The sequence below is a fragment of the Oncorhynchus clarkii genome, chromosome 30, assembly GCF_045791955.1.
Source record: "Oncorhynchus clarkii lewisi isolate Uvic-CL-2024 chromosome 30, UVic_Ocla_1.0, whole genome shotgun sequence".
Taxonomy (NCBI): Eukaryota; Metazoa; Chordata; class Actinopteri; order Salmoniformes; family Salmonidae; genus Oncorhynchus; species Oncorhynchus clarkii.
The window spans coordinates 13,717,862-13,744,805 of NC_092176.1; the positions used below are offsets into that span (position 1 = coordinate 13,717,862).

At 43.0% G+C, this 26,944-nt stretch overlaps 2 protein-coding genes and 1 pseudogene across 2 annotated transcripts in view; 2 read left to right on the forward strand and 1 right to left on the reverse strand.

Moving 5' to 3' along the window:
- The first annotated feature begins 853 nt into the window (after positions 1 to 853).
- Positions 854 to 10,838, forward strand: LOC139389417 (glutathione hydrolase 1 proenzyme-like). Its single transcript, XM_071136160.1, has 12 exons — positions 854 to 1,026; positions 1,229 to 1,359; positions 1,584 to 1,673; positions 2,355 to 2,547; positions 5,414 to 5,574; positions 5,720 to 5,869; positions 6,413 to 6,549; positions 8,298 to 8,485; positions 8,737 to 8,864; positions 9,012 to 9,124; positions 9,263 to 9,376; positions 9,513 to 10,838. Exons 1-12 carry the CDS (start codon positions 854 to 856, stop codon positions 9,657 to 9,659), a joined length of 1,725 nt encoding a protein of 574 aa, XP_070992261.1. The 3' UTR covers positions 9,660 to 10,838.
- A 2,980-nt stretch (positions 10,839 to 13,818) lies between these two features.
- LOC139390057 (anaphase-promoting complex subunit 5-like) lies at positions 13,819 to 18,392 on the reverse strand (annotated as a pseudogene).
- Positions 18,393 to 22,687: 4,295 nt separating this feature from the next.
- The window catches only part of LOC139389350 (glutathione hydrolase 1 proenzyme-like), a 30,010-nt gene continuing 25,753 nt past the window's right edge, over positions 22,688 to 26,944 (forward strand). The window contains exon 1 of the mRNA XM_071136030.1: positions 22,688 to 22,942. The gene's annotated coding sequence lies outside the window, so the exon portion shown is untranslated. The remainder of the gene's footprint in view (positions 22,943 to 26,944) is intronic.

A 26,944-nucleotide genomic window follows, 5' to 3' on the forward strand; every position in this document is an offset into this window, starting at 1 on the left:
GGCATGAGGGGGTTTAACTCAATACTAGGAAGGTGTTCTTAATGGTTTGTACACTCAGGGTATTTGTTCAATTTCTTGTATCTTACTCTTAATTTTATGCTTCCTATGTAAGGGAGACTGGGGTTGGTTGTCACAGTGTTTGTCACAGGGCTGTGAGATCATTTCAAGATAAACATGTGTGTCCTCTATAGGAGAGGTCATGCACATGGTAAATTCAGGCCAGGATCACAAAACATTGAGGGGAGAGGAATATTATCATTTTTCAAGGGTGAAAGTAAATATTCACTTGAAATAAAGTGTATCATCATTAGACAAATGTACAATCACAAGGAATTCACACATTTACATTTTTAGACTCTTATGGTCAGCTCTTTGCTCCCTGCTCAATCAACCTCAATCCCAGGTAGTAGGATACCACGATTATCTACCAGTAATTTTTCTTTTATTATGCTTGAGTTGAAAGTTTAATGGAGCTTGTCAAATAGAAACCATCACCTCCGTACCATTTTGCAACTCACAGAAAACATTAAGTGACACATGCAGGGAACTCAAAGGACAGCCTCTGACTGTTTAGATTTGAGTCACATGTATACGATTGAAAACCCACAGCATGCTCCATGGGGGACCTCTGCATTGGGAGGATAGTGATGACATTAAGATACAATGCCCATGGCTCTTCGCAGGTTCCTTTGACAGTGTTTCATCAGGCAGACACAGCACTAAGACTAACTGCATGCTACAAAAGCCTACTACTTCTAATTATATAATCATTTAAAACAGGAAGATACAGTATCTGTAAGGCTCCTGTCTAACTGTAAGATGTGTTGGTGTGTTGGTTCCCCTGGGCAGGAAAATGGTCAGGAAGTCCCTGGTGGCTGGCCTGGTGGTTTTGCTGGTGGCTGCAGTAGGAGTGTTCGTGGGGGTGTTCATGGGGGTGGGAAACAAGAACCCCATCTCACCCTCAGACCATTTCTACTCAAAAGCTGCCGTGGCTACAGATGCTGGGATATGCTCTGAGGTGGGGAGGTAAGTAACGTAACACGAGCCAACTAATTCCCTTTGATACAATGATTCATGGTACAAGCTTAGTCAAATGACAGGACACGATTAAGTTCTACAAGGAGCATTAAGAGTGTGTGTGTGTGTGTGTGTGTGTGTGTGTGTGTGTGTGTGTGTGTGTGTGTGTGTGTGTGTGTGTGTGTGTGTGTGTGTGTGTGTGTGTACCTAGGGACATCCTGAAGAGGAACGGCTCAGCGGTGGATGCATCTATCGCTGCCCTGCTGTGTGTTGGCCTCCTGAACGCTCACAGCATGGGCATTGGAGGGGGTCTCTTCTTCAACATCTACAACGCTTCCACAGGTGAGTCAGTGAGTCCTCAAGACACCACAAATTAAAAATCAAATCAAATGTATTTATATAGCCCTTCTTACATCAGCTGATATCTCAAATTGCTGTACAGAAACTCAGCCTAAAACCCCAAACAATAAGCAATGCAGGTGTAGAAGCACGGTGGCTAGGAAAAACTCCCTAGAAAGGCTAACAAACACATCCATTTGTCTGTATTTTGTATCACTGCTCGACAGGGAAGGTAGAAACCATTGACGCGAGGGAGACAGCCCCCATGAACGCGACAGAAGACATGTTTGGCAATAACACCCAGCTTTCTCGGAAAGGTACCATTTTTACTGTTCTGGAATGTATGTCAGGTTCAGGGTAGACTTTATCTGTCTGCTACCCAGAGGTTGTAAAGTTCTGGTCTTAAATGAAACAGACAGAATTCCCAGCTCACAATTGATCAGATCCAAGTTTATTTGCGAGAGCTCCCCTGTACATTCACAAAGACGTTCCTTTTATAGCATTCTAACCTACGCACATACATACACACTAAGATTTGGATTCTCTCTTCTTCTCCTGAAGTTTATTACCACTCAGCTGACAGTTCCAGTCCCCCACAGATACGGGAAACCTGGAGGGGCTCTCCCTGTCCTATTTTATCTCTCCAGAGTTATTGCTGGGTCGGTTCAAACATAGGTTAAGCATCCTCTTTGTTTTCGTTAGGCACACACATACATTCCTTTTTCCCCCCTCCAACCTAGTTGGGGCTGTGTTTATTATTTTTAATTACTCCTTGTTCATGCTACATAACCTCTAATCCCTAATGGTTAAGTTTCTGTGTAGAATTATTTAACAATTTATCTTAAACCTTAATAAAATATTTTAACACATATGCATTGCTAAGGGGGCAACAGTTTGACCTGTCAAAATGGGGAAATGGACTGATATGCATTTTAAATCCTTTCTGGGCAGGGTTCCAACTTTGTGCAAAATGTGGTAAAGACTTCTTTGCATAACAGGTGGATTGTCTATAGCCATTCCAGGGGAGATCCGTGGTTACGAGATGGCACACAGGAGACACGGCAGGCTGCCATGGAAGGAGCTGTTTGAGCCAAGCATTAAGTTGGCACGCGTAGGTTTCCCTATCGGCAAAGCCCTGGCCAAGGCCATCGCCAGCAACAAGGACGCTATTCAAGGAGATGCCAATATGTGGTGAGGATAGGACAGGAGATCAAATAAAACAAATATGGGGGGACAAATTCTGTAATTGTTATATTACTATTACTACCACTATTACCACTATTATTACTACTACTATTACTACTAAAACCACTTCTACAAATCTAATAATATTGACAACGACAGACTTAAGTGATATGGATGGTTGATAATAGCTACCCTTTAATGACAGTGTAAATTAAATGTTCTATAACAGGGATGGGCAACTTTGATGGGGGTGGAGGCCACAAAAAATCTGAACTCATTATGAGGGGTCGCAGTGGCTCGCAGGTCTGTGTACCAACATTCATACCCACACATACAGTCAGTGTCGGCCCTAACCTTTCTGGCCCTAAGTGACATTTTGTTGGGGGGCGGAGAGAAGATTTAGCAATTGCATAACTAATTTCATGCAATTCTATTCATTTTGCCATGGGACTGAGAGAAAAATGTGCAGTTTTACAGCTCATTACCTGAAATTCTACAAATTTTGCCATAGGGTGGAGAATTGTTTTTCAGTTTTGAATATGATATCTGAGTAACAGTGAATAACAAAATCAATGGGGTCCCCTGGTCGGTAATTTGACCATGATCACTACACATTTAGATAGCTGGCTAGACTAATTTACCAATCAAAAAATGTTTAGCTGACATAGGCTAGTTGAGTGACTGACATAACAAGATACAAACAGCTGATGTCCAACAACATTTCTAAATGTCACCTTGTGTGATCTACTATTCTAACTCTCAACATTAAGTTCAGACCCCGACTGAGTCCATCCCTGCTCAATAAAGTGCTGTAATTGGATTATTATTTGGATTTTATCACATTGATATATTGCAACCAAAAAAATGTGATTACATTGATGTCCAACATTCATGGCTTCCTCTGTGATTTATTATGACCGTTGATGATTTGATTGGCCGCTGTAAAACCTATGATGACAATGCCATGGGAAAGCTGGTCCTTTTACTTGTCGTGTCTTTGGCTATGCCGGATTAATTGATAAGACAAGCCATTCTATAAAATCATTTCTCCGTAATTAATATCACCTGATTGAGCTAATCATGTAAATGTAATTAACTAGAGAGTTGGGCACCACGGAATAATATTTATAGAGCTGTTATCTTCCTGTCACGATCGTTGTATTGAGGCGACCAAAGCGCAGCGTGGTGTGAATGCATGATTTAATGATTGACGAAAAAACCACGAGGTACACTAAAACAAACTAACAAGACGAACGTGACCGCTATAGAAACTGAGTGCTAACATGCAACATGACATAGACAATAACCCACGAACCACAATACAAAACAGGCTACCTAAATATGGTTCCCAATCAGAGACAACGACAAACACTTGCCACTGATTGAGAACCATATCAGGCCAAAACACATAGAAATAGACAAACTAGACATACAACATAGAATGCCCACTCATATCACACCCTGACCAAACAAAACATAGAAACAAACAAAGCAAATCATGGTCAGAGTGTGAAACTTCCGAATAAACTCTTAAAGAACTAGTAATATTTGACATCCATAGCAGTCAACATTAATCTTCATCTTACTTCAGTCTCATCTGAAAGTTGTAAATTCTTGGTCATCTGCAAGAACCCTGGCTAACAATTTGAATCAGCAATACAAAATTGGGTTTAATTATTTATTTACCTGCAAGAACCCTGGCTAACAATTTGAATACCTAACTAATCACACAGAATTCACATACACAAAGAATGAATTATACATGGATAATTCTTTACGTCATAGAAAAACGTCCCTTGCGGGCGGAAAAGATATGACAGCTTGTTACACAAAGGAAAAGGGGCTGGGTTGAGTGAAAGAGCGGGAAGACAGGAACCAAGGCGAAGCTGTGCTATCGTAAATACAGTATCCTATGCATTCTAAATTACCGCCCATTTGGAAAAGGAAAATGCAATAAATATTTACTCTGAGCTGCGCTTCAGTAGGTTGGTGGTAGATGGAAGACCGTGTTGCCAAACCGAGTCCTCTGTCCTTTGAAGAATGTCTCTGGCGGTCACTTGGATAAGTTGTAGTAACGTCGTTGTGTGGTAGATGGGATACTCTGTCTGTTCCTTCCTAACCTGCGTTTGTAGCTGCGGTCGCTAACTCAACGGCTAGGAGGTATCACTTCTGTCGTGAATAAGAGTTCAAAGTTCATACCATTCGCAACCAAAGCTCATGCTGATGTTGGCTTCATTCTGTAGTTTTATCTGAACCATTCTGACATAGGATCGTCATCCTCATATCCTCGGAACAGAAAGTTATGTTGTCGTCAAGGCTTTATATAGGAAGGGAGAAGAGGGGTGTGTGTGAAAAGTTTTATAGCCCTTGTCCCTTCACAAGGGAGGGCCACTGATTGAGCAACCCTATCTTATGAAAACCCACATCTCATATTTTAGAAGATAAAATCACATTTCATCCCATCACAAATAATTTCATATTCAAACATTTAAATTGAACAACAATTCCATGTGAATCTGATAACTCTGATGTGTAGACTTTCCACTGTAGAGTTTATGTCATCTTATCATTGATGAGAATGTCTCAGATGACAATCGAACTGACATCATATTCATTAAGTACCACTGCATATGTTCAATTGTTCGGATTACCAGAATATAGTTCATTTCCCCCCACCTACTGATGTTCCCAGAATCTCTATGTTAACCAAGGGTTTTTTAAATGTAACCTCAGTAGGTTAGAGAAGGGAAAAGGGGGGAAGAGGTATTTATGACTGTCATAAACCTATCCCCCAGGCCAACGTCATGACATACTCTACAGATTTGTTTGAATAACTCCTGATAAGTTTTCTGCTCCTGTTTTTGTATTCCAGCGAAGTGTTCTGTGACTCCCAGAAAAACATCCTGAAGGAAAATGATATCATTAAATTTCCCAAACTAGCAGACACCTACAAGAGGATAGCGGAGGAAGGACCTGGTGTTTTTTACAATGGGACAATGGCACAGACAATTGTTGATGACATCCAGGCAGCAGGTCTTTTTCTATTTCTTGTACATTATAATATTCTATTAAAGCTCATCATTCTTGCTGTACACACTATGATGATGATTAGGCAAGACAGATCTGATAGGCAGTTTGCCGATGTGCTTCTTCAGCAGTTATTATTTTCACGTCTCAGGTGGGATTATCACCCTGGAGGACCTGTTGGACTACTGGCCTGTGTTGAATGAGAACCCACTGAAGCTGACCGTGGGCGAGTACACCATGCACGTCCCAGACGCACCCTCCAGCGGCCCAGTCCTGGCACTCATACTCAACATAGTGGACGGTGAGCAGCAGCCTAGATAACTCTGAGTGTGAACATCATCATCCACCACTAGTGACTGTAAACAAACAGCTCAGGCCTCCCAGTTTGTCATCTCATCTTAAGAGAGATTTGCTGTAAGCAGTCTGGACATTATCTCACTGGAAATGAACTAAACTGCACTAGTCCTCTACATCTTGACATCAACCATAGCTGTTAGCTAACAAGGACGGAATCAGATGGAAATGACCCTGTGATGGAAACATCGAATTACATTAAAACTGTATCTTTGATAAACGAACACAGTTCTTTTTTTGGGCTGACATATTAGATCGATTAAATGTGGCCCGTGAGGGATTTTTAAGCTTTTTGGGGGGATAATGAATCGATACATTTTCAAATAACTCCCCTTTTCCTGCCCACAAATTCATTTTGACGAACAAATCCGTTGCCAAAAAAATCAGTGTGGCCATCCTTTGAATTTTGAAATCCGCGATGTGGCCTTAGAGTCAAAAAGTGTAATCACCCGTGTATTAGATCAACATGTTTTGTGTGCTTTTTCTACAGGGTATAACTTCACTGGCACAAGTGTTTCAACGGTCGAGAAAAAGACTCTGACATATCACCGCATCGTGGAAGCTTTCCGGTTTGCTTATGCCAAGAGGAGCAAACTAGGGGATCCACGCTATCTCAATATCACTGATGTGAGAACCCTGACACACAGCTTTCAAATAGAAAGTTTCACTCACACATATATATACACAGTGCATTCAGGAAAGTATTCAGACCTCTTGACTTTTTCCACATTTTGTTACCTAACAGCCTATTTCTAAAATTTATTCAATTGCCCCCCCCCCCCCTCAATCTACACACATTACCCCATAATGACAAAGCAAAAACTGGTTTTTAGAATTTTTTGCAATTGTATTAAAAATTAAATGTATTACAAATAAAAACCTAGAATATCACATTTACATAAGTATTCAGACACTTAACACAGTACTTTGTTGAAGCACCTTTGGAAATGATTACAGCCTTGAGTCTTCTTGGATATGACGTGACAAGCTTGACACACCTGTATTGGGGAGTTTCTCACATTCTTCTCTGGAGATCCTCTCAAGCTCTGTCAGGTTGGATGGGGAGCGTTGCTGTACAGCTATTTTCAGGTCTCTCCAGAGATGTTTGATTGGGTTCAAGTCTGATCTCTGGCTGAGCCACTCAAGGACATTCAGAAACTTGTCCTGAAGCCACTCTTGCATTGTCTGGGCTGTGTGCATAGGGTCGTTGTCCTGCTGGAAGGTGAACCTTCACCCCAGTCTGAGGTCCTGAGTGCTCTGGAGCAGGTTTTTATTAAGGATCTCTCTGTACTTTCTCCATTCATCTTTCCCTCAGTCCTGACTAGTCTCCCAGTCCCTGCAGCTGAAAAACATGCCCACAGCATGATGCTGCCACCACCATGATTCAACGTAGGGATGGTGCCACGTTTTCACCAGATGTGACGCTTGGCATTTAGGCCAAAGAGTTCAATCTTGGTTTCACTAGACCAGAGAATCTTGTTTCTCATGGTCTCAGAGTCCTTTAGGTGCCTTTTGGCAAACTCCAAGCGGGCTCACTCTACAATAGAGGCCTGATTGGTGGAGTGCTGCAGAGTTGGTTGTCCTCCTGGAAGGTTCTCCCATCTCCACAGAGGAACTTTGGAACTCTACCATCGGGTTCTTGGTCACTTCTATAAATCAAGGGCCTTCCCTGCCGATTGGTGAGTTTGGCCGGGCGACCAGCTCTAGGAAGAGTCTTGATGGTTCCAAACTTCTTCTATTTAAGAATGATGGAGGGCACTGTGTTCTTGGGGTCCTTCAATGCTGCAGAAATGTTTTGGTACCCTTCCCCAGATCTGTGCCTTGACACAATCCTGTCTCGGAACTCCACGTACAATTCCTTAGACCTCATGGCTTGGTTTTTGCTGTGACTGTCAACTGTGGGACCTTATATAGACAGGTGTGTGCCTTTCCAAATCATGTCCAATCAATTGAATTTACCACAGGTGGACTCCAATCAAGTTGTAGAAACATCTCTAGGATGATCAATGGAAACAGGATGCACCTGAGCTCAATTTCGAGTCGCATAGCAAAGGGTCTTTATACTTAATGTATGTAAATTTCATTTTTTATACATTTGTAAACATTTCTTAAAATCTGTTATCGCTTTGTCATTATGGGGTGTTGTGGGTAGATTGATGAGGAGTTTATTTTTTAATAAGGCTGTAATGTAACAAAATGTGGAAAAAGGGAAGGGGTCTGAATACTTTCCGAATGTGCTGTATTTGACTTTAAAATAAAAATGGTTTGTAGTGGTTTACTGAACATGCTCTATAATCACATGCTGTTGACTGCTGTTCAACATTGTCAGAAGAAATTGATTGAATTCCTATTTGATGATTTTATCTTCTCTCCAGCTCATCCACAACATGACCTCAGACTACTTTGCTGACGGGATCAGGAGCAAGATCACAGATGACACCACTCATCCCGACAGCTACTACGAGCAAGATTATTTTGTCCCAGACAATCATGGGACAGCACACCTGTCCGTCATAGCTGAGGATGGAAGTGCTGTGGCTGCCACCAGCACAATCAATCTATAGTAAGAGTCCTACAAGGCAAGACCTCCTCTGAGACAATAGGACTGATGAATACATAATGCTACAGGGTAGATTATAGATATCCAGAGACAGATCCTTAATATAGTATACATGCGCACTCTAAATAAACTTTGTTGCCGATGGTCTTACTAAGAATCTTCTATTTGCATTTAACCCAAAAATAACATGTATAGGTTACTTAACTCCTATAATTACTTAACTCTAGCTACTTAACTATCATTCCTATCTTCAGTTTTGGCTCAAAAGTCATGTCCCGATCCACTGGCATCATTTTCAATGATGAGATGGATGACTTTAGCTCTCCATACATCACCAACGGCTTTGGAATCCCTCCATCTCCTAACAACTTCATCCAGCCTGGTGAGAATAGGAACTGAAATCAATATCCTTATTGCTGGTAGGCTACTGAAAGTTCTCAATTTACACATGGCTCCAGTTTGAACCTTGGCTGGTTTGTTTTCTGAGAATACCTTTTGGTCTGAAGATTGATCTACCTTTCATTTTTAGGTAAAAGGCCTCTCTCTTCTATGTGCCCAACTATTATCTCTGACAAAGACAATAGAGTGAAAATGGTGGTGGGAGCCTCTGGTGGAACAAAGATCACCACAGCAACTGCCCTAGTAAGTTTTGATACATGCACATCAATGTACTCTCTGAAACAGATATAGCCTTTACTAACACATGATATCCATCTATCCTTACATAGTGATATTGTGATGAATCAGAGGACAAGAAGCTTCCTTTTGTCATTTACATAGGTGATTCTGAATACCTTGTTCTTTGACTACGACCTCAAAAAAGCTGTGACACTACCTCGAATTCACAATCAACTCAACCCAAATATGACTGTAGTGGAGGACGGCTTTGAAAAGGTGGGTAATTCTGAACAATATTGCATCGTATATTGTTGAATTAAAAAAATTGGTTTCTTAACTCTGGACTTTAATCTGTGTGTGTGTGTGTGTGTGTTTATTTCTGTGTTTATGCATGTGTGTGTTTGTGTAAAAGAGTGTATTAGATGGCCTGGTAAAGAAGAACCATGTGACAGAGCTGCTGATGACTCCTGATTCAGTGGTTCAGGCGGTGGTGAGACAAGGGGAGCGGCTCTGTGCCGAGTCCGACCCCAGGAAAGGGGGCTATCCAGCGGGCTACTGAGTCTTACCTCACCTCTTCCTTCTCAAACCTGGAGTGTACCTCCATAAAAAGGCAGGGATAGAGCTAAGTATCTGGAAAGACACGAAAACAATGCCTCCTCAAGGTGACACAGCCACTCGCTTTCTTCAGCTGAAATTCATTTCAAGACGTGGAAAATGACTTTACTCCACATCAATACCTCCTCCCTTCACACCAAATAATCGGCGGCATTTCTGCTTTTATTTCAGCATTACTCATTATTTATTTTTGTGTTTTGAAAAAGAAGTGAGGTTGCAACTCTGAAAGTGGCATTTTTTAAATCCTAGCTGTATCAAGAGATCATCATTATCAATTATCCTGAAGATGGAAGTTTATTAATGCAATGCAGTGGGGTAGCAGAAAGCTGGACTGCAACTTTCGTTTCCTGCTGGATGTAAATACCAATGGGCCAGAACTTTATGGACGCCATGAATCTTCTGATATACATTATGAAATAGTTTGCCTAGGAAGTATTAGCCAACATATTAGTCAAATTACTCTGTGATGATGAGCGATCATTCTGTTTGACAGAAAAAAAGCCATTTATCTGAGATTTAAGGAAAGCAATGTTTTAGGGGAGAATATGAACACCAATATGGAAGGTTGTCAAAGTAGTTTGTCTGTCCATTGAACAAATCAAATGTAGAGACATGACTGTTTTATCTCTCCATCAAGGAAAAATGGTCTGTATGTTTTAACCTCAGGCCTTAACCTCAGGTCTTAACTGGTCAGGTTGCTATATCTGTTGGTGCTTTATGGGTTGGCTAAATCACAAACATATCTGGCAACCAGGCTACAGGTCTACCTGCCTTATGAAGATGTTGGTCACAGGTAGCTACATTTTTCCTTTCATGAGGAAGCATATTCTGATCTGTTAACTGAAAACTGTGATTTCTGTTTTTCTGATTTCATCTCAACTCTGACCGTTGCCCATGGGGGCCTATTGTTAACAAGGGCTCAAATATGGCTGCCATTTAACTATTCAAATGGTACTTTTACATTTTTTGTGATGCAGAATGTTGAAAAAAACACATTGTTCATGTTTAATATGGAGTAAGACCATAGCAGTACAGTGAATGTATAGTGTATTTTACATTTGCAGATTTATATTTTTAAACATGCATTGTTCTCATGCCATGCTTGTTATTAAAATGTTTAAAATAAGATATATTTTACATTAGTCAGCCTGTTCCCCATATTTTTAGAGGCATCTTTCTCTGCATCGATACCTGTAACCAAAGAACGGATGAAAAATGTACACAATAGATTAATAACAGCTACATGATGTCTAAACAACTGACTGAAGTACAATTTTACACCTACAACCTAAAAATTGGGCTCGACTTCCTTCAATAGCCCGAAGAACAAAAGCAGCTTCCTTCTGACAAATCTTAGCAAGATGTGGCTTTTACAAAAGCCTCCAAATGGATTTTTGACTTTTTTGTTTTACCTTTATTTAGCCAGGCAAGTCAGTTAAGAACAAATTCTTATTTTCAATGACGGCCTAGGAACAGTCTGAACTGCCTGTTCAGGGGTAGATTTGTACCTTGTCAGCTCGGAGGTTTGAACTTGCAACCTTGCGGTTATTAGTACAATGCTCTAACCACTAGGCTACCCTGCCGCCCCTGAAGCAATTTCTTCCATAGACCAGTGATGCATAGGAAGCTACGTAGTCGACTCTTCCTCTTCCTCTCTATCAAAGTGTTGCTCTTCTCCTTTATTAAGACACTTTATGTTGATGTTTCCTTTATTTTGGCAGTTACCTGCAGCTGCTGAGTAAGTCAACTCTACTGTGCACAGAGATGTGACTGCCAACTAAAGTCCATCTATGGTAGTATCCTGTCGTCTAGGCTACAACAAGTATCCTGTCGTCTAGGCCCTATTGAATGTGGCCTGAGACACTATCTGCGTACTCTCTACTCTCTGCTTCCCTGTAAGAGCAAGAAGACCCATATTCATTCAGACAGAATTTAGCCTGTGGGCAGATGGGAAATGATGGCAAATGTATGTTACATACAAAAATAGCAAAGCAAGAGTTTTTCAATCCTTTGACACAGCTCATCTAACTGTGCTAATGGAACATTTCCCAATCCCCCGACTAATGTGATACTCTTGACAGAACAGGCCTGAACAGAGTATAGTGTCAATGTTGATGCACAGTGCTCACATACAGGGCAGGCCACTGGTTCAGAGGACATTTAGCATCACTAGGCACATGCCCCATCTAGTGTTGCCTGATGAAAAGACATCCCACGGCTGCAGCTCACCCTCTCCATCTCGCTCTAGATATATCAACACACACACACAAGAGCAGAGTGAACTATGTAGTGTGAGTCTGTGTATATTTACACAGACAGTCTCTGTCCCGTCTCCTGTCCCATGGAGGCCCATTATCTACTGTATTTGTTTATAGAGCGAAGTGACATGTAGCGTGTTTCAGACCCCGCACACGGTCTTAGAGTACTTCTTGTGCAAACATACCAATAAACATCTGGAACAAACCTACATGGGAAAGTTTAGACGGATAGGGCAATGGAACATACTTTCTTTTTGTCTAATGTAAGCCGTTGACGTCAACCAAAAAAGGCTCAAGTAATGATGACAATGCTTTTTTCATGTAAGAGGGACATGCAGAACATTCTCAAAAACCAGCCCACTCAAATGTTAAATATGACATAGGCTTTCAACTTAATTGGTTCTGCTTTGTACCTCAAATGCTTAGAGACCCAGAATGTAACATTTGAAGGCTCAGGGCTATATCACCGTGTCAATGCTTTGTTTCAGTAATAAAACTTCAGTGTTTTCATACCAATGTTAGGTCATGTTTTAAATGCTATTAGGCTAAGCTTCTTCTGTATACAAACCAAAGGGCAATTCAGGATATTGAAAATATCCTAATATTTCATAATACCTGATCTTGGATCAATGCCATTATGAAGAGATAATGTCAATATAATGGCACTCATGACTAGCACTGACTGAGATGCTGAATAACTTAACCCAATAAAAAAATTATCACTCTCACAGTTCGCATAAATCTACACCAGGCTAACAAAAACAATGTGCAGTGTCATTGTCAGCTTAGTTCTCACAGATTGTCATGTTATGGCACACACACAAATATATCATTTCAAATCATCTCAGGACTATTACATTGATGTGCGCATATCTCTGGGAAATCTTTTCCTTTGCTAAAAGTGTTTTTCCATTGGCATGCTTCCAGTTGAAGAACAATCACAATGCTCTCTCTAAAACATACTCATCTTCTGTCCGCCTCTGATTTGATATCACTCTCACTCATCATATCGTGGTAACTCCGACAGCTGAGATACATTAAACCGTTCCTCATTCTCTAAGCATAGATGAGAACGCGGATCCTCTATGCTAGATATCTCTGTATATTTATCTTTGAGCTATGATGGGATCCCACCACCGGGACTTTGAAGAACATGATGATAAATGACAAAATACAAGTACATATCATAGAGAATGATAGTGGCCAAAGGGCAAAATTAGCATGGACAGTGTCATTGAGGACTCCCACCATTTTAATGTGTCAACTGGGTGAGACTTCCAAATTCATTGGCTGATCCCTCCTGTTGGAGTCATGTCCAACCGGGTCATCAGTAGGGATTAGCCTATCGTGAAGAAAATGTAATATTCATAACTTAAGAGATCCTCAATGGAGCTGCCCATACCATCACAGATGCTATAATTGCAGATGCAAAGACAAGTCCTCTATGTCTATAGTCCAGATCTATTCTATCGACATCCTACAACAGAGACTATGACTACCTCTAAAGAATCAGATCTCTCTGGTCCTGAATAAAGGATAAACTGTTGTATAACGGTATGTATGCTGAAATTCAAATACTATGTGGGTGCTACTCAAAGAGGTGGTGTGGCGGCATCTAGGTTTCCATATCGAGGCCTCTGGATCCTGCACAGTTATCCATCACGTCCTGAGGGAAACACCTACGTTTGTTGGAACTGCTTTTACTGCAAATAAACATTAAAATTGTAGGGAGGCCCAAACAGGCTGCACTCTTTCTAGTGGTAGTCAGACAAACATTTCAGGTGGAACAAATTAGTGATTTTCTTGTTTTTCATTTTGCCAAAAAAAAGCACAACAAACATGAGAAAAGATTACAGAGACTTGAAGTCTGATCTTTATATTGTAGATAGACGATACAAGCTTGCAATGTAAATTGGGAGTGCCCTAAACCAGTGGTTTCTCTACTCTTTAACACACAAGCAATGTTGCAATTTGAACCAAAAGATAGGATAGAATGCGAAGTCCATGACAATGACAGAGTACACCAGTATATGTTCCGGTCTGTGTCGGAGAAGGCGGGGTGGTGATGACTGTTCAGAGTCGCATGGCGACAGCTGCCCCCGGCGCCTGCAGCTCCTGGTCCAGGAGGCGGAACAGCATGGCACATTTGTTGCGCTGGGGGGTTTGTCCAAGGGTGTGGTGCAGCCGGGCCTGCAGGTAGTGGACATCACGGAGACGCTCCTTACAGTCCAGCATGGAGAAGTAGGCTGCAGCCTCTCCCAGCGATTGCACAGCCAGGCCTAAAGCTGGAGGGAGACAACAGGGAGGAAGACTCTGAACGACTCCTGTCTATGTACTTGCATGACAAAGTAATTGTATCTGCAAACATGTACATTTGAGGTAGTGAGTGATATTAAGTTTGTGTTGGGGATGTGTGCTACCTGCATGCCTCTGGCCATTGGACCGGGTCCCAGCCATTGCCATCTGACAGCGGGCTGCCAGGAGCAGAGCTCTGCCCTTATCCATGACCGCTCTGTGGGCCAGGATGGGCTCCATCGCCTCATGAAGGACACCCAGAGCCTGCTCCGGCACTCCCAGCATCAACTGGACAGGGGGAAGGAGAAGAACAAACTATTGGGAGTTTTTAAATACACTGCTCAAAAAAATAAAGGGAACACTTAAACAACACAATGTAACTCCAAGTCAATCACACTTATGTGAAATCAAACTGTCCACTTAGGAAGCAACACTGATTGACAATAAATTCCACATGCTGTTGTGCAAATGGAATGGACAACAGGTGGAAATTATAGGCAATTAGCAAGACACCCCCAATAAAGGAGTGGTTCTGCAGGTGGTGACACGGACCACTTCTCAGTTCCTATGCTTCCTGGCTGATGTTTTGGTCACTTTTGAATGCTGCCGGTGCTTTCACTCTAGTGGTAGCATGAGACGGAGTCTACAACCCACACAAGTGGCTCAGGTAGTGCAGCTCATCCAGGATGGCACATCACTGCGAGCTGTGGCAAGAAGGTTTGCTGTGTCTGTCAGCGTAGTGTCCAGAGCATGGAGGCGCTACCAGGAGACAGGCCAGTACATCAGGAGACGTGGAGGAGGCCGTAGAAGGGCAATAACCCAGCAGCAGGACCGCTACCTCCGCCTTTGTGCAAGGAGGAGCAGGAGGAGCACTGCCAGAGCCCTTCAAAATTACCTCCAGCAGGCCACAAATGTGCATGTGTCTGCTCAAACGGTCAGAAACAGACTCCATGAGGGTGGTATGAGGGCCCGACGTTCACAGGTGGGGGTTGTGCTTACAGCCCAACACCGTGCAGGACGTTTGGCATTTGCCAGAGAACACCTAGATTGGCAAATTAGCCACTGGCGCTCTGTGCTCTTCACAGATGAAAGCAGGTTCACACTGAGCACATGTGACAGACGTGACAGAGTCTGGAGACGCAGTGGAGAACGTTCTGCTGCCTGCAACATCCTCCAGCATGACCGGTTTGGCGGTGGGTCAGTCATGGTGTGGGGTGGCATTTCTTTGGGGGGCCGCACAGCCCTCCATGTGCTCGCCAGAGGTAGCCTGACTGCCATTAGGTACCGAGATGAGATCCTCAGACCCCTTGTGAGACCATATGCTGGTGCGGTTGGCCCTGGGTGCCTCCTAATGCAAGACAATGCTAGACCTCATGTGGCTGGAGTGTGTCAGCAGTTCCTGCAAGAGGAAGGCATTGATGCTATGGACTGGCCCGCCCGTTCCCCAGACCTGAATCCAATTGAGCACATCTGGGACATCATGTCTCGCTCCATCCACCAACGCCACATTGCACCACAGACTGTCCAGGAGTTGGCGGATGCTTTAGTCCAGGTCTGGGAGGAGATCCCTCAGGAGACCATCCGCCACCTCATCAGGAGCATGCCCAGGCGTTGTAGGGAGGTCATACAGGCACGTGGAGGCCACACACACTACTGAGCCTCATTTTGACTTGTTTTAAGGACATTACATCAAAGATGGATCAGCCTGTAGTGTGGTTTTCCACTTTAAATTTGAGTGCGACTCCAAATCCAGACCTCCATGGGTTGATAAATTTGATTGCCATTGATAATTTTTGTGTGATTTTGTTGTCAGCACATTCAACTATGTAAAGAAAAAAGTATTTAATAAGAATATTTCATTCATTCAGATCTAGGATGTGTTATTTTAGTGTTCCATTTATTTTTTTAGCAGTGTATAACCCAGTTTGAATTTCCTTGTTTTGCCTAGATGTGGGAGTTTACTTTGCATACAATATGCAGTTCTGTCTAAGTTAAGGGGTTTGAAGATGTGTGTGTTAGTATGTGTAGGGGTTTGAGAGAGTTTACGATGGTGTGTTTGCCATAATAGGGTTACATATTGCATGTGCGCGTCTGATGTGCTGACCTGAGTGAAAGCCAGGTGAAAGATGGTCTCGGAGGCCAAGGCCTGTAGGTGGTGCTGTCTGGCCAGGGCCAGGGCCTGCAGCAGGAGAGGAAGGGCTGTGGCAAAACCTGACGACTCCCAATGCAACTCAGCTGTGACCAGCATCACCCTGCACAAGGCATACCAATATGTCTAAAACACATATCTGATAAACAACCCTTACCACAAAAATAGGGAGTCTGTTGTTTCATTTAGAGCCTACCTGATGATCATCTCTGTGTACTTGGTCTTCTCGCAGTACAGCTGCAGCCTCTGCAGGATACTGTATGCTTCAGTAGTCCGGTTCAAGGCCTTCAGCACTTGAGCTTTCCTGTTAACACGACATGAGTCGTTCCACGAAAAGAATGCGGTTTGCGTCCCTTTAATATTTTAAATTGTACACCAATATTGCATTTTAAAAGCCTGTTCTATGAAATGAAGTGGCCTTTAATATAGACCACCTTCAATAAATCTGTTCCTTCGTCAACCCGTGTCACTTCTAGGAAGATTTCAACCCACACACCCCCAAAATGTATACTAGCTTCCTCATCATTGTAAAACCCTGGTTATTTTGTTACTTGGACAAAGTCATTTCTGAAGGTGATTATTTAATGTGATTAGTGATTCATTTACGTCTGTCACTCATTTTAAGGTCAACACTGTTAAAATTAATTGAACTCAAATTTGAATCTGGTGAAACTACTTAATTTTAAAAGATTTGGTTTCAAAAGAAAAATGTAACATTAATAGTTAAATCATACTGTAAAAAAAGCAGGTGATCTGGTTCTACTCTTTTTGGCAATTTTCTGGTGTTCTGTGGTGGAAAACTGAGCGTGTCGAGAATAACATGTCAACCCTGTTACCCATAGATAGACAGGCTTGAAACGTTTTAGCAATGTCAAATTTTTTTGTGGAGCTTACATTCAGTTGCCCCTCCCTGAGGTACATAACAAGCTTTCATTGTGCCTGTCACAAGAGGATTTGTGGCTGATTTAATATGAAATCATCAACCCTGTTACAGTCAACCCTGTTCCTTTTTCTGCCACTTAGTATAGTCTTATTTATTTGTATCTCTTGAGATGGGAAAAAGTGTGTCTCATCAAGTTGAACATGTGCTCTTTATGACAATGTTCAAATTAGGTGAAATCAAAACGTTTTTGGGGACCAAGTTACACTTCTCAAAAGCCACTGAATTCGTGGAAAGCCCCACATACAGATAGCTACAGCACTGGAAGACAGTGTAAAGGTGTTCTATGTTCTGAGTCATGACCCTTCCTTACCTATAAAGACCCTCAGTTTTGTTCAAGGCAGCAATGGCTGTGACATGGGGCTCTGCCAAGTGGTATTTCCCATCATTCATAGCTCTGTCAAACTGGATCTTGAGGTCACAGAGCATCCACAGCTGGGTGACAGAACACAAAACATTAGAGTGAACAGCCCACCTCATACCAGCCATGTCAGTGTCATCGCCTTTGAAAAGAAGACAATGGCGTTTCTGTGTACCGCAGCAATAGGAAAGTGCTAAACATGGGGATTGAGGCCAAGTCTAAAGTTGATGGATAGAGAAGAGCAGGAGTTCAGAATGGCTCACCTTGGCATGTTGGGTGTGAGGTGGAAAAACTGCTCCTTCAGATGCTTCAGGACCTCAGACACAGCCCCATACAGTCCCTGGAGGGAGGGAGACAGGAACATGTAACTGGTGCAGGCCTCACCCACAGCCTACACAAATGCACATCTGCTGAGCTTTAATCTGGATCACATCAATGGTTAGGAAACGGCCCTGAGTGACTAAATGAGCACGGAGGGAGACGTGACAGAGGGACTGAAGCCAAAGAGAAAGAGGTGGGATGAGGTGTACCAACTACAGTACCTGTTCAGCATGAAGCTCAGCCAGGTGGCAGAGGGCCACAGCAAAGGCCTCTGTGTTGTTCTGCTGGACCCCAAAGTTAACCTGCTCCAGGCTATTCATGTTCAGGAGGAGCTGGGCCTGCTGCTGAGCCATGGTGCTGGAAGAACACATACGTTTAACAGGACATGAATGTTGGAGACATGCAGTCAGTGAATGTGTGTTGGATTAATTCAATTAGTCAAGACTGGATATCAATAATTGACAGTCACTCTTTTTTTCTTACCAATTGATTTTTTCTCCACACTTTTATTTTGCAATGTCAATATGTATTTGTTATCAATGTTTTGACATCAAACTGGTGGCAGTTCTGAAAAAGTCAACAAAACATTATGCCATTGTTGATTATATGGACACAGATATAAAAATGAATACATATACAGTGCCTTGCGAAAGTATTCGGCCCCCTTGAACTTTGCGACCTTTTGCCACATTTCAGGCTTCAAACATAAAGATATAAAACTGTATTTTTTTGTGAAGAATCAACAACAAGTGGGACACAATCATGAAGTGGAACGAAATTTATTGGATATTTCAAACTTTTTTAACAAATCAAAAACTGAAAAATTGGGTGTGCAAAATGATTCAGCCCCTTTACTTTCAGTGGAGCCAACTCTCTCCAGAAGTTCAGTGAGGATCTCTGAATGATCCAATGTTGACCTAAATGACTAATGATGATAAATACAATCCACCTGTGTGTAATCAAGTCTCCGTATAAATGCACCTGCACTGTGATAGTCCCAGAGGTCCGTTAAAAGCGCAGAGAGCATCATGAAGAACAAGGAACACACCAGGCAGGTCCGAGATACTGTTGTGAAGAAGTTTAAAGCCGGATTTGGATACAAAAAGATTTCCCAAGCTTTAAACATCCCAAGGAGCACTGTGCAAGCGATAATATTGAAATGGAAGGAGTATCAGACCACTGCAAATCTACCAAGACCTGGCCGTCCCTCTAAACGTTCAGCTAATACAAGGAGAAGACTGATCAGAGATGCAGCCAAGAGGCCCATGATCACTCTGGATGAACTGCAGAGATCTACAGCTGAGGTGGGAGACTCTGTCCATAGGACAACAATCAGTCGTATATTGCACAAATCTGGCCTTTATGGAAGAGTGGCAAGAAGAAAGCCATTTCTTAAAGATATCCATAAAAAGTGTTGTTTAAAGTTTGCCACAAGCCACCTGGGAGACACACCAAACATGTGGAAGAAGGTGCTCTGGTCAGATGAAACCAAAATTGAACTTTTTGGCAACAATGCAAAACGTTATGTTTGGCGTAAAAGCAACACAGCTCATCACCCTGAACACACCATCCCCACTGTCAAACATGGTGGTGGCAGCATCATGGTTTGGGCCTGCTTTTCTTCAGCAGGGACAGGGAAGATGGTTAAAATTGATGGGAAGATGGATGGAGCCAAATACAGGACCATTCTGGAAGAGAACCTGATGGAGTCTGCAAAAGACCTGAGACTGGGACGGAGATTTGTCTTCCAACAAGACAATGATCCAAAACATAAAGCAAAAACTACAATGGAATGGTTCAAAAATAAACATATCCAGGTGTTAGAATGGCCAAGTCAAAGTCCAGACCTGAATCCAATCGAGAATCTGTGGAAAGAACTGAAAACTGCTGTTCACAAATGCTCTCCATCCAACCTCACTGAGCTCGAGCTGTTTTGCAAGGAGGAATGGGAAAAATTTCAGTCTCTCAATGTGCAAAACTGATAGAGACATACCCCAAGCGACTTACAGCTGTAATCGCAGCAAAAGGTGGCGCTACAAAGTATTAACTTAAGGGGGCTGAATCATTTTGCACGCCCAATTTTTCAGTTTTTGATTTGTTAAAAAAGTTTGAAATATCCAATAAATGTCGTTCCACTTCATGATTGTGTCCCACTTGTTGTTGATTCTTCACAAAAAAATACAGTTTTATATCTTTATGTTTGAAGCCTGAAATCTGGCAAAAGGTCGCAAAGTTCAAGGGGGCCGAATACTTTCGCAAGGCACTGTATATATGAGTTATCCAAGGATAAATTACAAAAGTTTCCATAGATTAACAGAAAATATATGGCAATTACCAAAATTACAGAAGATTCCGGTAATTTTGGTAAATTACCGGTAGCTTTGCAACCCTATATAGCACCAATCATTATAAAGCCAAATCATTTGTGTCAGGATTTGGCCAGGGTTGTTCCGGTTTTGGTCACTAGATGCCCCCATTGTGCTTTTTGACCCTTTTGTTTTCCCTTGTTCCCAGTTATTATTTGCACCTGTGCCTCGTTTCCAGTGATGCTGTGAACATTTGTTGCGCCAGTTGGACTCTCTTGTGGTACTCTGTTTTTGTTCATTTATTTTTTGATTATCTTTTGAGGCTTTTTTCTGCTGTACCTACCACCTTGTGGATTTACCTTTTGACTTGGAGGATTACCTTTGTTCTCTTGGAATTACTTTTGACGTTGTGGATTTATATTTTTGCCTGAATAACTTTCCTTTTACTTTATTAAAACACTGTCTCAAGTACTGCTGTGTCTGCCTCATCTTCTGGGTTCTGCCGACTATTAGTGCCAAGTACTGCTGTGTCTGCCTCATCTTCTGGGTTCTGCCGACTATTAGTGGCTCAGTTTGCTAAGTGACTGTTTCTCACACCGGAGACCCGGGTTCGTAACCGGATCCTGACACTTAAATGGCAAATGTGGAAGTCTTTCCTCATTAGTGATTGTATTGGAACAGCATATCATTCTATTCATGATGATACTTATTCTGTCGACATCTTGATTTCTGGAAGTTTGATTCCAAGCTAAGCAGACAATACACCTTGGGGTAAGGGTTTTGGAGATCTTACCTTCTTGGGACACTGCATCTCACGAGCCAGGCTTAGCAGCAGCTCATGGGAGATGAGATCCACCAGGTTGAGAAAAGCAGCGTTCTTATATAAGATGTCATTTAGGGATGTTCCTTCCAAGCCCAGATCCTGCCAAATCAGACAAGAGACCGTATTACTCAAAGTGCCTTAAGGCCACATTTCTCACTCTTCGTATTTTATGAAAACAACGAATTGTGTAACAAGAGCAGCATTATCACAGACACATCTGACTGATGATATTATGAAATGATGATGAAATCGACATCTGTTTGAAGTGCAGGACTAGCTGGATATATACGGTATAAAGAGGATGTTGAGAAGTTCCAGCAATAATAATGTAATGCTACTGTAGATATGAGAGAGAACTGTATTTAAAAAAAATCTCTTAATTTAAGGGGTGAAGGCTTTCATCTGAAAAGAGCTATTCCTGAATACTGTAATGTGCCTTGCACCAGGCAGAAGCATTACTTTAGGATATTCACCTACACCTGTGATTTAAAGTTTCAGAGAGCTTTAGCATGCCACAGCATTGCACAGTCTGCATCTCTAACTTTAGTACTATGGTGTCTTTCTGATGAATCCTGCAGTATATGACAGTTCAATAAACATAATATGATGGATGAGCATTTGGTTCCTCTTTTGATGTTTAATGCAGCATTTTGTTTAGGTCTGCCATTGCGCAATACATTCTAAACAGACTAAAAACAACTAATCTATGAATGGCACAGACACATTTGTTAGGGCAGACAGACACAAAAGAGTTGCTACAGTACATGACGGGTTGAGATAATGTTTTTAAGGTGAGAATGATGTCTGTAACAAACTACAGATCAGAGCCAACTGAAATAAATTATTTGCATACACCTTTTAAGCCGCAAATGAAGAAGTAGGTAAGGAGAGTAGATGGGGAACTGAAAATTAAAGATTTTCACAGGCTGCTGTAATGGCTTTCTTTGGGTGAAGTAGAGTCGGACCAAAATGCAGCGCGGTGGTTATTCATGTTCTTTAATTAATAAAGACACTATACGTGAAATAAACTACAAAACAAGAAAACTTAAAACTGTCCTATCTGGTGCAAACACAGAGACAGGAACAATCACCCACAAAACCCAACACCAAACAGGCTACCTAAATATGGTTCCCAATCAGAGACAATGACTAACTCCTGCCTCTGATTGAGAACCATATCAGGCCAAACATAGAAATAGACAAACCAGACACACAACATAGAATGCCACCCAGCTCACGTCCTGACCAACACTAAAACAAGGAAAACACACACGAACGATGGTCAGAACGTGACAGCTGCATAGAATAGCTGTTCCTGAGTCCTCTACAAAGGCCTAATTAGGCTGTGTGTGAGGGGTAGAGATTGGACGCGCACATAGAGAGAGCTGAGAAATGAAAGACATGGAGGATGGGAACACACACACACACAACAAAAAGTATTGATTGCAATGGACAGTTTGCGTGGGAGGCTACCAGCCACCACTTACTGACTTCCCTTTTAACAAGGGCACCAGTTAACACAAACAAGACAACACATGGGTGGGAAGTTCCTTCTCTTTTTTTCAAGAGCGAAGGTCTAAAAATACTTCCTTTCTTTCCTTTGTTTGTGGCCCACATCTGATCATCTCAGAGGCAGGCATTGAAACAGGATCAATACGGATGTAACCGCACCACACCTGAAGCAACGAGGAGTCCTTTTTAATGAGATATTGTGAAGAATAGACTTTGCTACCTTACTGCAGAAGCAACATTACGAACTCAGTTGACTATACAGGTACATTTTCATTCTTCAGTTGTTACAGTAACTCTAACCTAACCATAGCATGTCTACTAACTATACAGTGGATGACGGATCACCTCTTTTAATTGAGTTGCAAACCAAAATATAATTGAGGCACGTGCCGATTTGCAATAGCCTGAATGCTGATAACGTGAGTCGTATTCAATTAAAACAGAGCTAATTTAAAAGAGGGTCCCCTGTGATGTGGCTGTCATGCAGCTTTGGCACTCTGGGTTATCTCCTTGCCTTGATTAAAGAGATTCTACAATCTCCTCTGTCAAGTCTTCAGCGTAATTAACTACAGATTGGACAACCTCTGAAAGAGAGAGGAGCTTACGATTGAGCTAACAAACAGGACTATCAGATGTACTGTTATAGCGCATTAATAGTCATGTTATCATACTGACAGTATTCTTATAGAAATGACTCATTTTTCAGCTGATAACATGCTTTGAAATCCTGATCCGTCCCTAGAAACATGATGCATAGATAGTGAATACATAGAGCCAAATCCAAACTTGACAGAATGGATGATGCTTGGGAATTTTTAAGACATCTTGCATTCCTGTGTCTTAGCGTGATACTAACCATGACTAAGCATGAAGTGTAGCAATCAGTGAACTACTTGTAGTTCAACTAGTAATTTAACTACATTTTGCAGCAGCTTGGTGGTACTGGAACTAACTTCAAATCAAATCAAAAGTTTATTTGTCACGTGCGCCGAAAACAACAGGTGTAGACTTTACAGTGAAATGCTTACTTACAGGCTCTAACCATTAGTGCAAAAAGGTATTAGGTGAACAATAGGTAAGTAAAGAAATAAAACAACAGTAAAAAGACAGGCTATATACAGTAGCGAGGCTACATACAGACACTACCCAATTGAGGTAGTATATACATGAATGTATAGTTAAAGTGACTATGCATATATGATAAACAGAGAGTTGCAGCAGCGTAAACATAGGTGTTCGGGGGGAGGCACACAATGCAAATAGTCTGGGTAGCCATTTGATTACCTGTTCAGGACTCTTATGGCTTGGTGGTAAAAACTGTTAAGAAGCCTTGCGGTAGTAGAGAGAACAGTCTATGACTGGGGTGGCTGGGGTCTTTGACAGTTTTTTGGGCCTTCCTCTGACACCGCTTGGTGTAGAGGTCCTGGATGGCAGGCAGCTTAGCCTCATTGATGTACTGGGCCGTACGCACTACCCTCTGTAGTGCCTCGCGGTCAGAGGCAGAGCAATTGCCGTACCAGGCAGTGATGCAACCAGTCAAGATGCTCTGAATGTTCCAGCTTTAGAACCTTTTGAGGATCTCAGGACCATTGCCAAATCTTTTTAGTTTCCTGATGGGGAATAGGCTTTGTCGTGCCCTCTTCACGACTGTCTTGGTGTGTTTGGACCATTCTAGTTTGTTGTTGATGTGGACACCAAGGAAGTTGAAGCTCTCGACCTGCTCCACTACAGCCCCGTCGATGAGAATGGGGGCGTGCTCTGACCTCCTCCCTATAGGCTGTCTCGTCGTTGTCGGTGATCAGGCCTACCACTGTTGTGTCGTCTGCAAACTTAATGATGGTGTTGGAGCCGTGCCTGTCCATGCACCTGACCATTCAGTCGTGGGTTAACAGGGAGTACAGGAGGGGACTGAGCACACAACCACTGGGGGGCTCCAATGTTGAGGATCAGAGTGGAAGATGGGTTGCTACCTGCCCTCACCACCTGGGGGCGGCCCATCAGGAAATCCAGGATCCAGTTGCAGAGGGAGGTGTTTAGTCCCATGGTCTTTAGCTTAGTGATGAGCTTTGAGGGTACTATGGTGTTGAACACTGAGCTGTAGTCAATTAATAGCATTCTCATATAAGTGTTCCTTTTGTCCAGGTGGGAAAGGGCAGTGTGGAGTGCAATAGAGATTGCATCATCTGTGGATCTGTTTGGGCGGTATGCAAATTGGAGTGGGTCTAGGGTTTCTGGGATAATGGTATTGATGTGAGCCATTGTCACGCCCTGACCTTAGTATTCTTTGTTTTCTTTATTATTTTGGTTAGGTCAGGGTGTGACATGGGTGATATGTGTGGTTTTGTCTCATCTAGGGTGTTTCACTGTCTAGGGGTTTTGTATGTTTATGGGGGTGTTTTTCCTATCTAGGTGTTTTTGTAAGTCTATGGTTGCCTGGATTGGTTCTCAATTAGGGGCAGCTGTCTATCGTTGTCTCTGATTGGGAGCCATATTTAGGTAGCCATATTCTGTGGGTACTTTGTGGGTGATTGTTCCTGTTCCAGTGTGCCAGTGTTTACGGTACGGGACTGTATCGGCGTCGTTCCTTTTGTGTCGGTTTGTTGTTTTGTTTGGTGTATTTCCCATTAAATATGGATTATGTTCACGCTGCATCTTGGTCCTCCTCTCTTTCAACCGAAGACGGTCGTTACAGAATCACCCGCCAACCAAGGACCAAGTGGTGCGGTAACAGGCAGCAGCAGGAGGAGCAGCGATCACAGGACTCCTGGACATGGGAGTGAGATCTGGACATTGTTACATCTTGGGAGGAGATAGACAGGTGGTCAGTCGACCCAGGGAGAGTGCCGGAGCCCGCCTGGGATTCTCTGGAGCAGTGTGAGTAGGGATACCGGCGAATGGAGCTAGCATGGCAGAGCGGCTAGAAGCCAGAGACAGCCCCAATAATTTATTGGAGGGGGGCACACAGGTAGTGTAGCTGGGTCAAGTAGGAGACTTGAGCCAGCTCTCCGTGCTTACCATGAGGAACCGAAGATGGAACTGAAGCCAGTCGGGGTGGAATTGGAGGTGAGCAAGGGGAGTGAAGCAGAGACTGTGAAGGAATTAATGGGGAAATTGGAGGAGAGTGAAATTAGGGATTTGCTGTGTTGGTGCATAAGGCACGACATCCGCCAGACGGAGCGTGTCCGGGATTTGATGTTACCTGAGTCAGCTCTCTATACTCGTCCTGAGGTGCGTGCTAACCGTCTGGTAATGACAGTGCCAGTTCCACGCACCAGGCCTCCTGTGCGCCTCCCTAGTCCTGCACCTCCTGTGGCAGCCCCACGCACCAGCTCTCCTGTGGCAGCCCCACGCACCAGTCCTCCAGTGCCGGTGCCACGAACCAAGCCTCCAGTTCCAGCACCCCGCACTCGCCTTGAGGTATGTGTCCCCAGCCCAGTACCACCAGTGCCAACACCACGCACCAGGCTTCCTGTGCGTCTCCAGAGCCCTGTACGCCCTGTTCCTCCTCCCAGCACTCGCCCTGAGGTGCGTATCCTCGGCCCAGTACCACCAGTGCCGGCATCATGCACCAGGCCACCAGTGCGCCTTCAGGGTCCAGTACTCCCTGTTCCTGCTCCTCGCACTCGCCCAGGCCTATAGTGCGACTGGGAGCAACAAAATGGAGTCATGGTCAGATTTGCCAGAGGGAGGGCTTTGTATGCGTCGCGGAAGTTAGAGTAACAATGATCCAGCATTTTTCCAGCCCGGGTCACGCATTCGATATGCTGATAAAATTTAGGGAGCCTTGTTTTCAGATTATCCTTGTTAAAATCCCCAGCTACAATAAATGCAGCCTCAGTATATGTGGTTTCCAGTTCAGAGTCCAATGAAGTTCTTTCAGGGCCGTCGAGGTGTCTGCTTGGGGGGGATGTACACGACTGTGATTATAATCAAAGATAATTCTCTTGGTAGATAATGCGGTCGGCATTTGATTGTAAGGACTTCTAGGTCAGGTGAACAAAAGGACTTGAGTTCCTGTATGTTGTTATGATCACACCACGACTCTTTAATCATAAGGCATACACTCCCGCCCTTCTTCTTACCAGAGAGATGATTGTTTCTGTCGGCGCGATGCGTAAAGAAACCAGGTGGTTGTACCGACTCTGATAACGTATCCCGAGTGAGCCATGTTTCCATGAAACAGAGAATGTTACAATCTCTGATGTCTCTCTGGAAGGCAACCCTTGCTCAGATTTTGTCTACCTTGTCCTCAAGAGACTGGACA

Bases quoted from the DNA above. Each gene is read 5' to 3' on its own strand.
- LOC139389417 (XM_071136160.1), top strand. From the start codon at position 854: ATGGTCAGGAAGTCCCTGGTGGCTGGCCTGGTGGTTTTGCTGGTGGCT. The intron at 6,550-8,297 runs GTGAGAACCCTG...TCTTCTCTCCAG, and splicing joins GCTATCTCAATATCACTGAT to CTCATCCACAACATGACCTC. The intron at 8,865-9,011 runs GTGAGAATAGGA...TTTCATTTTTAG, and splicing joins TAACAACTTCATCCAGCCTG to GTAAAAGGCCTCTCTCTTCT.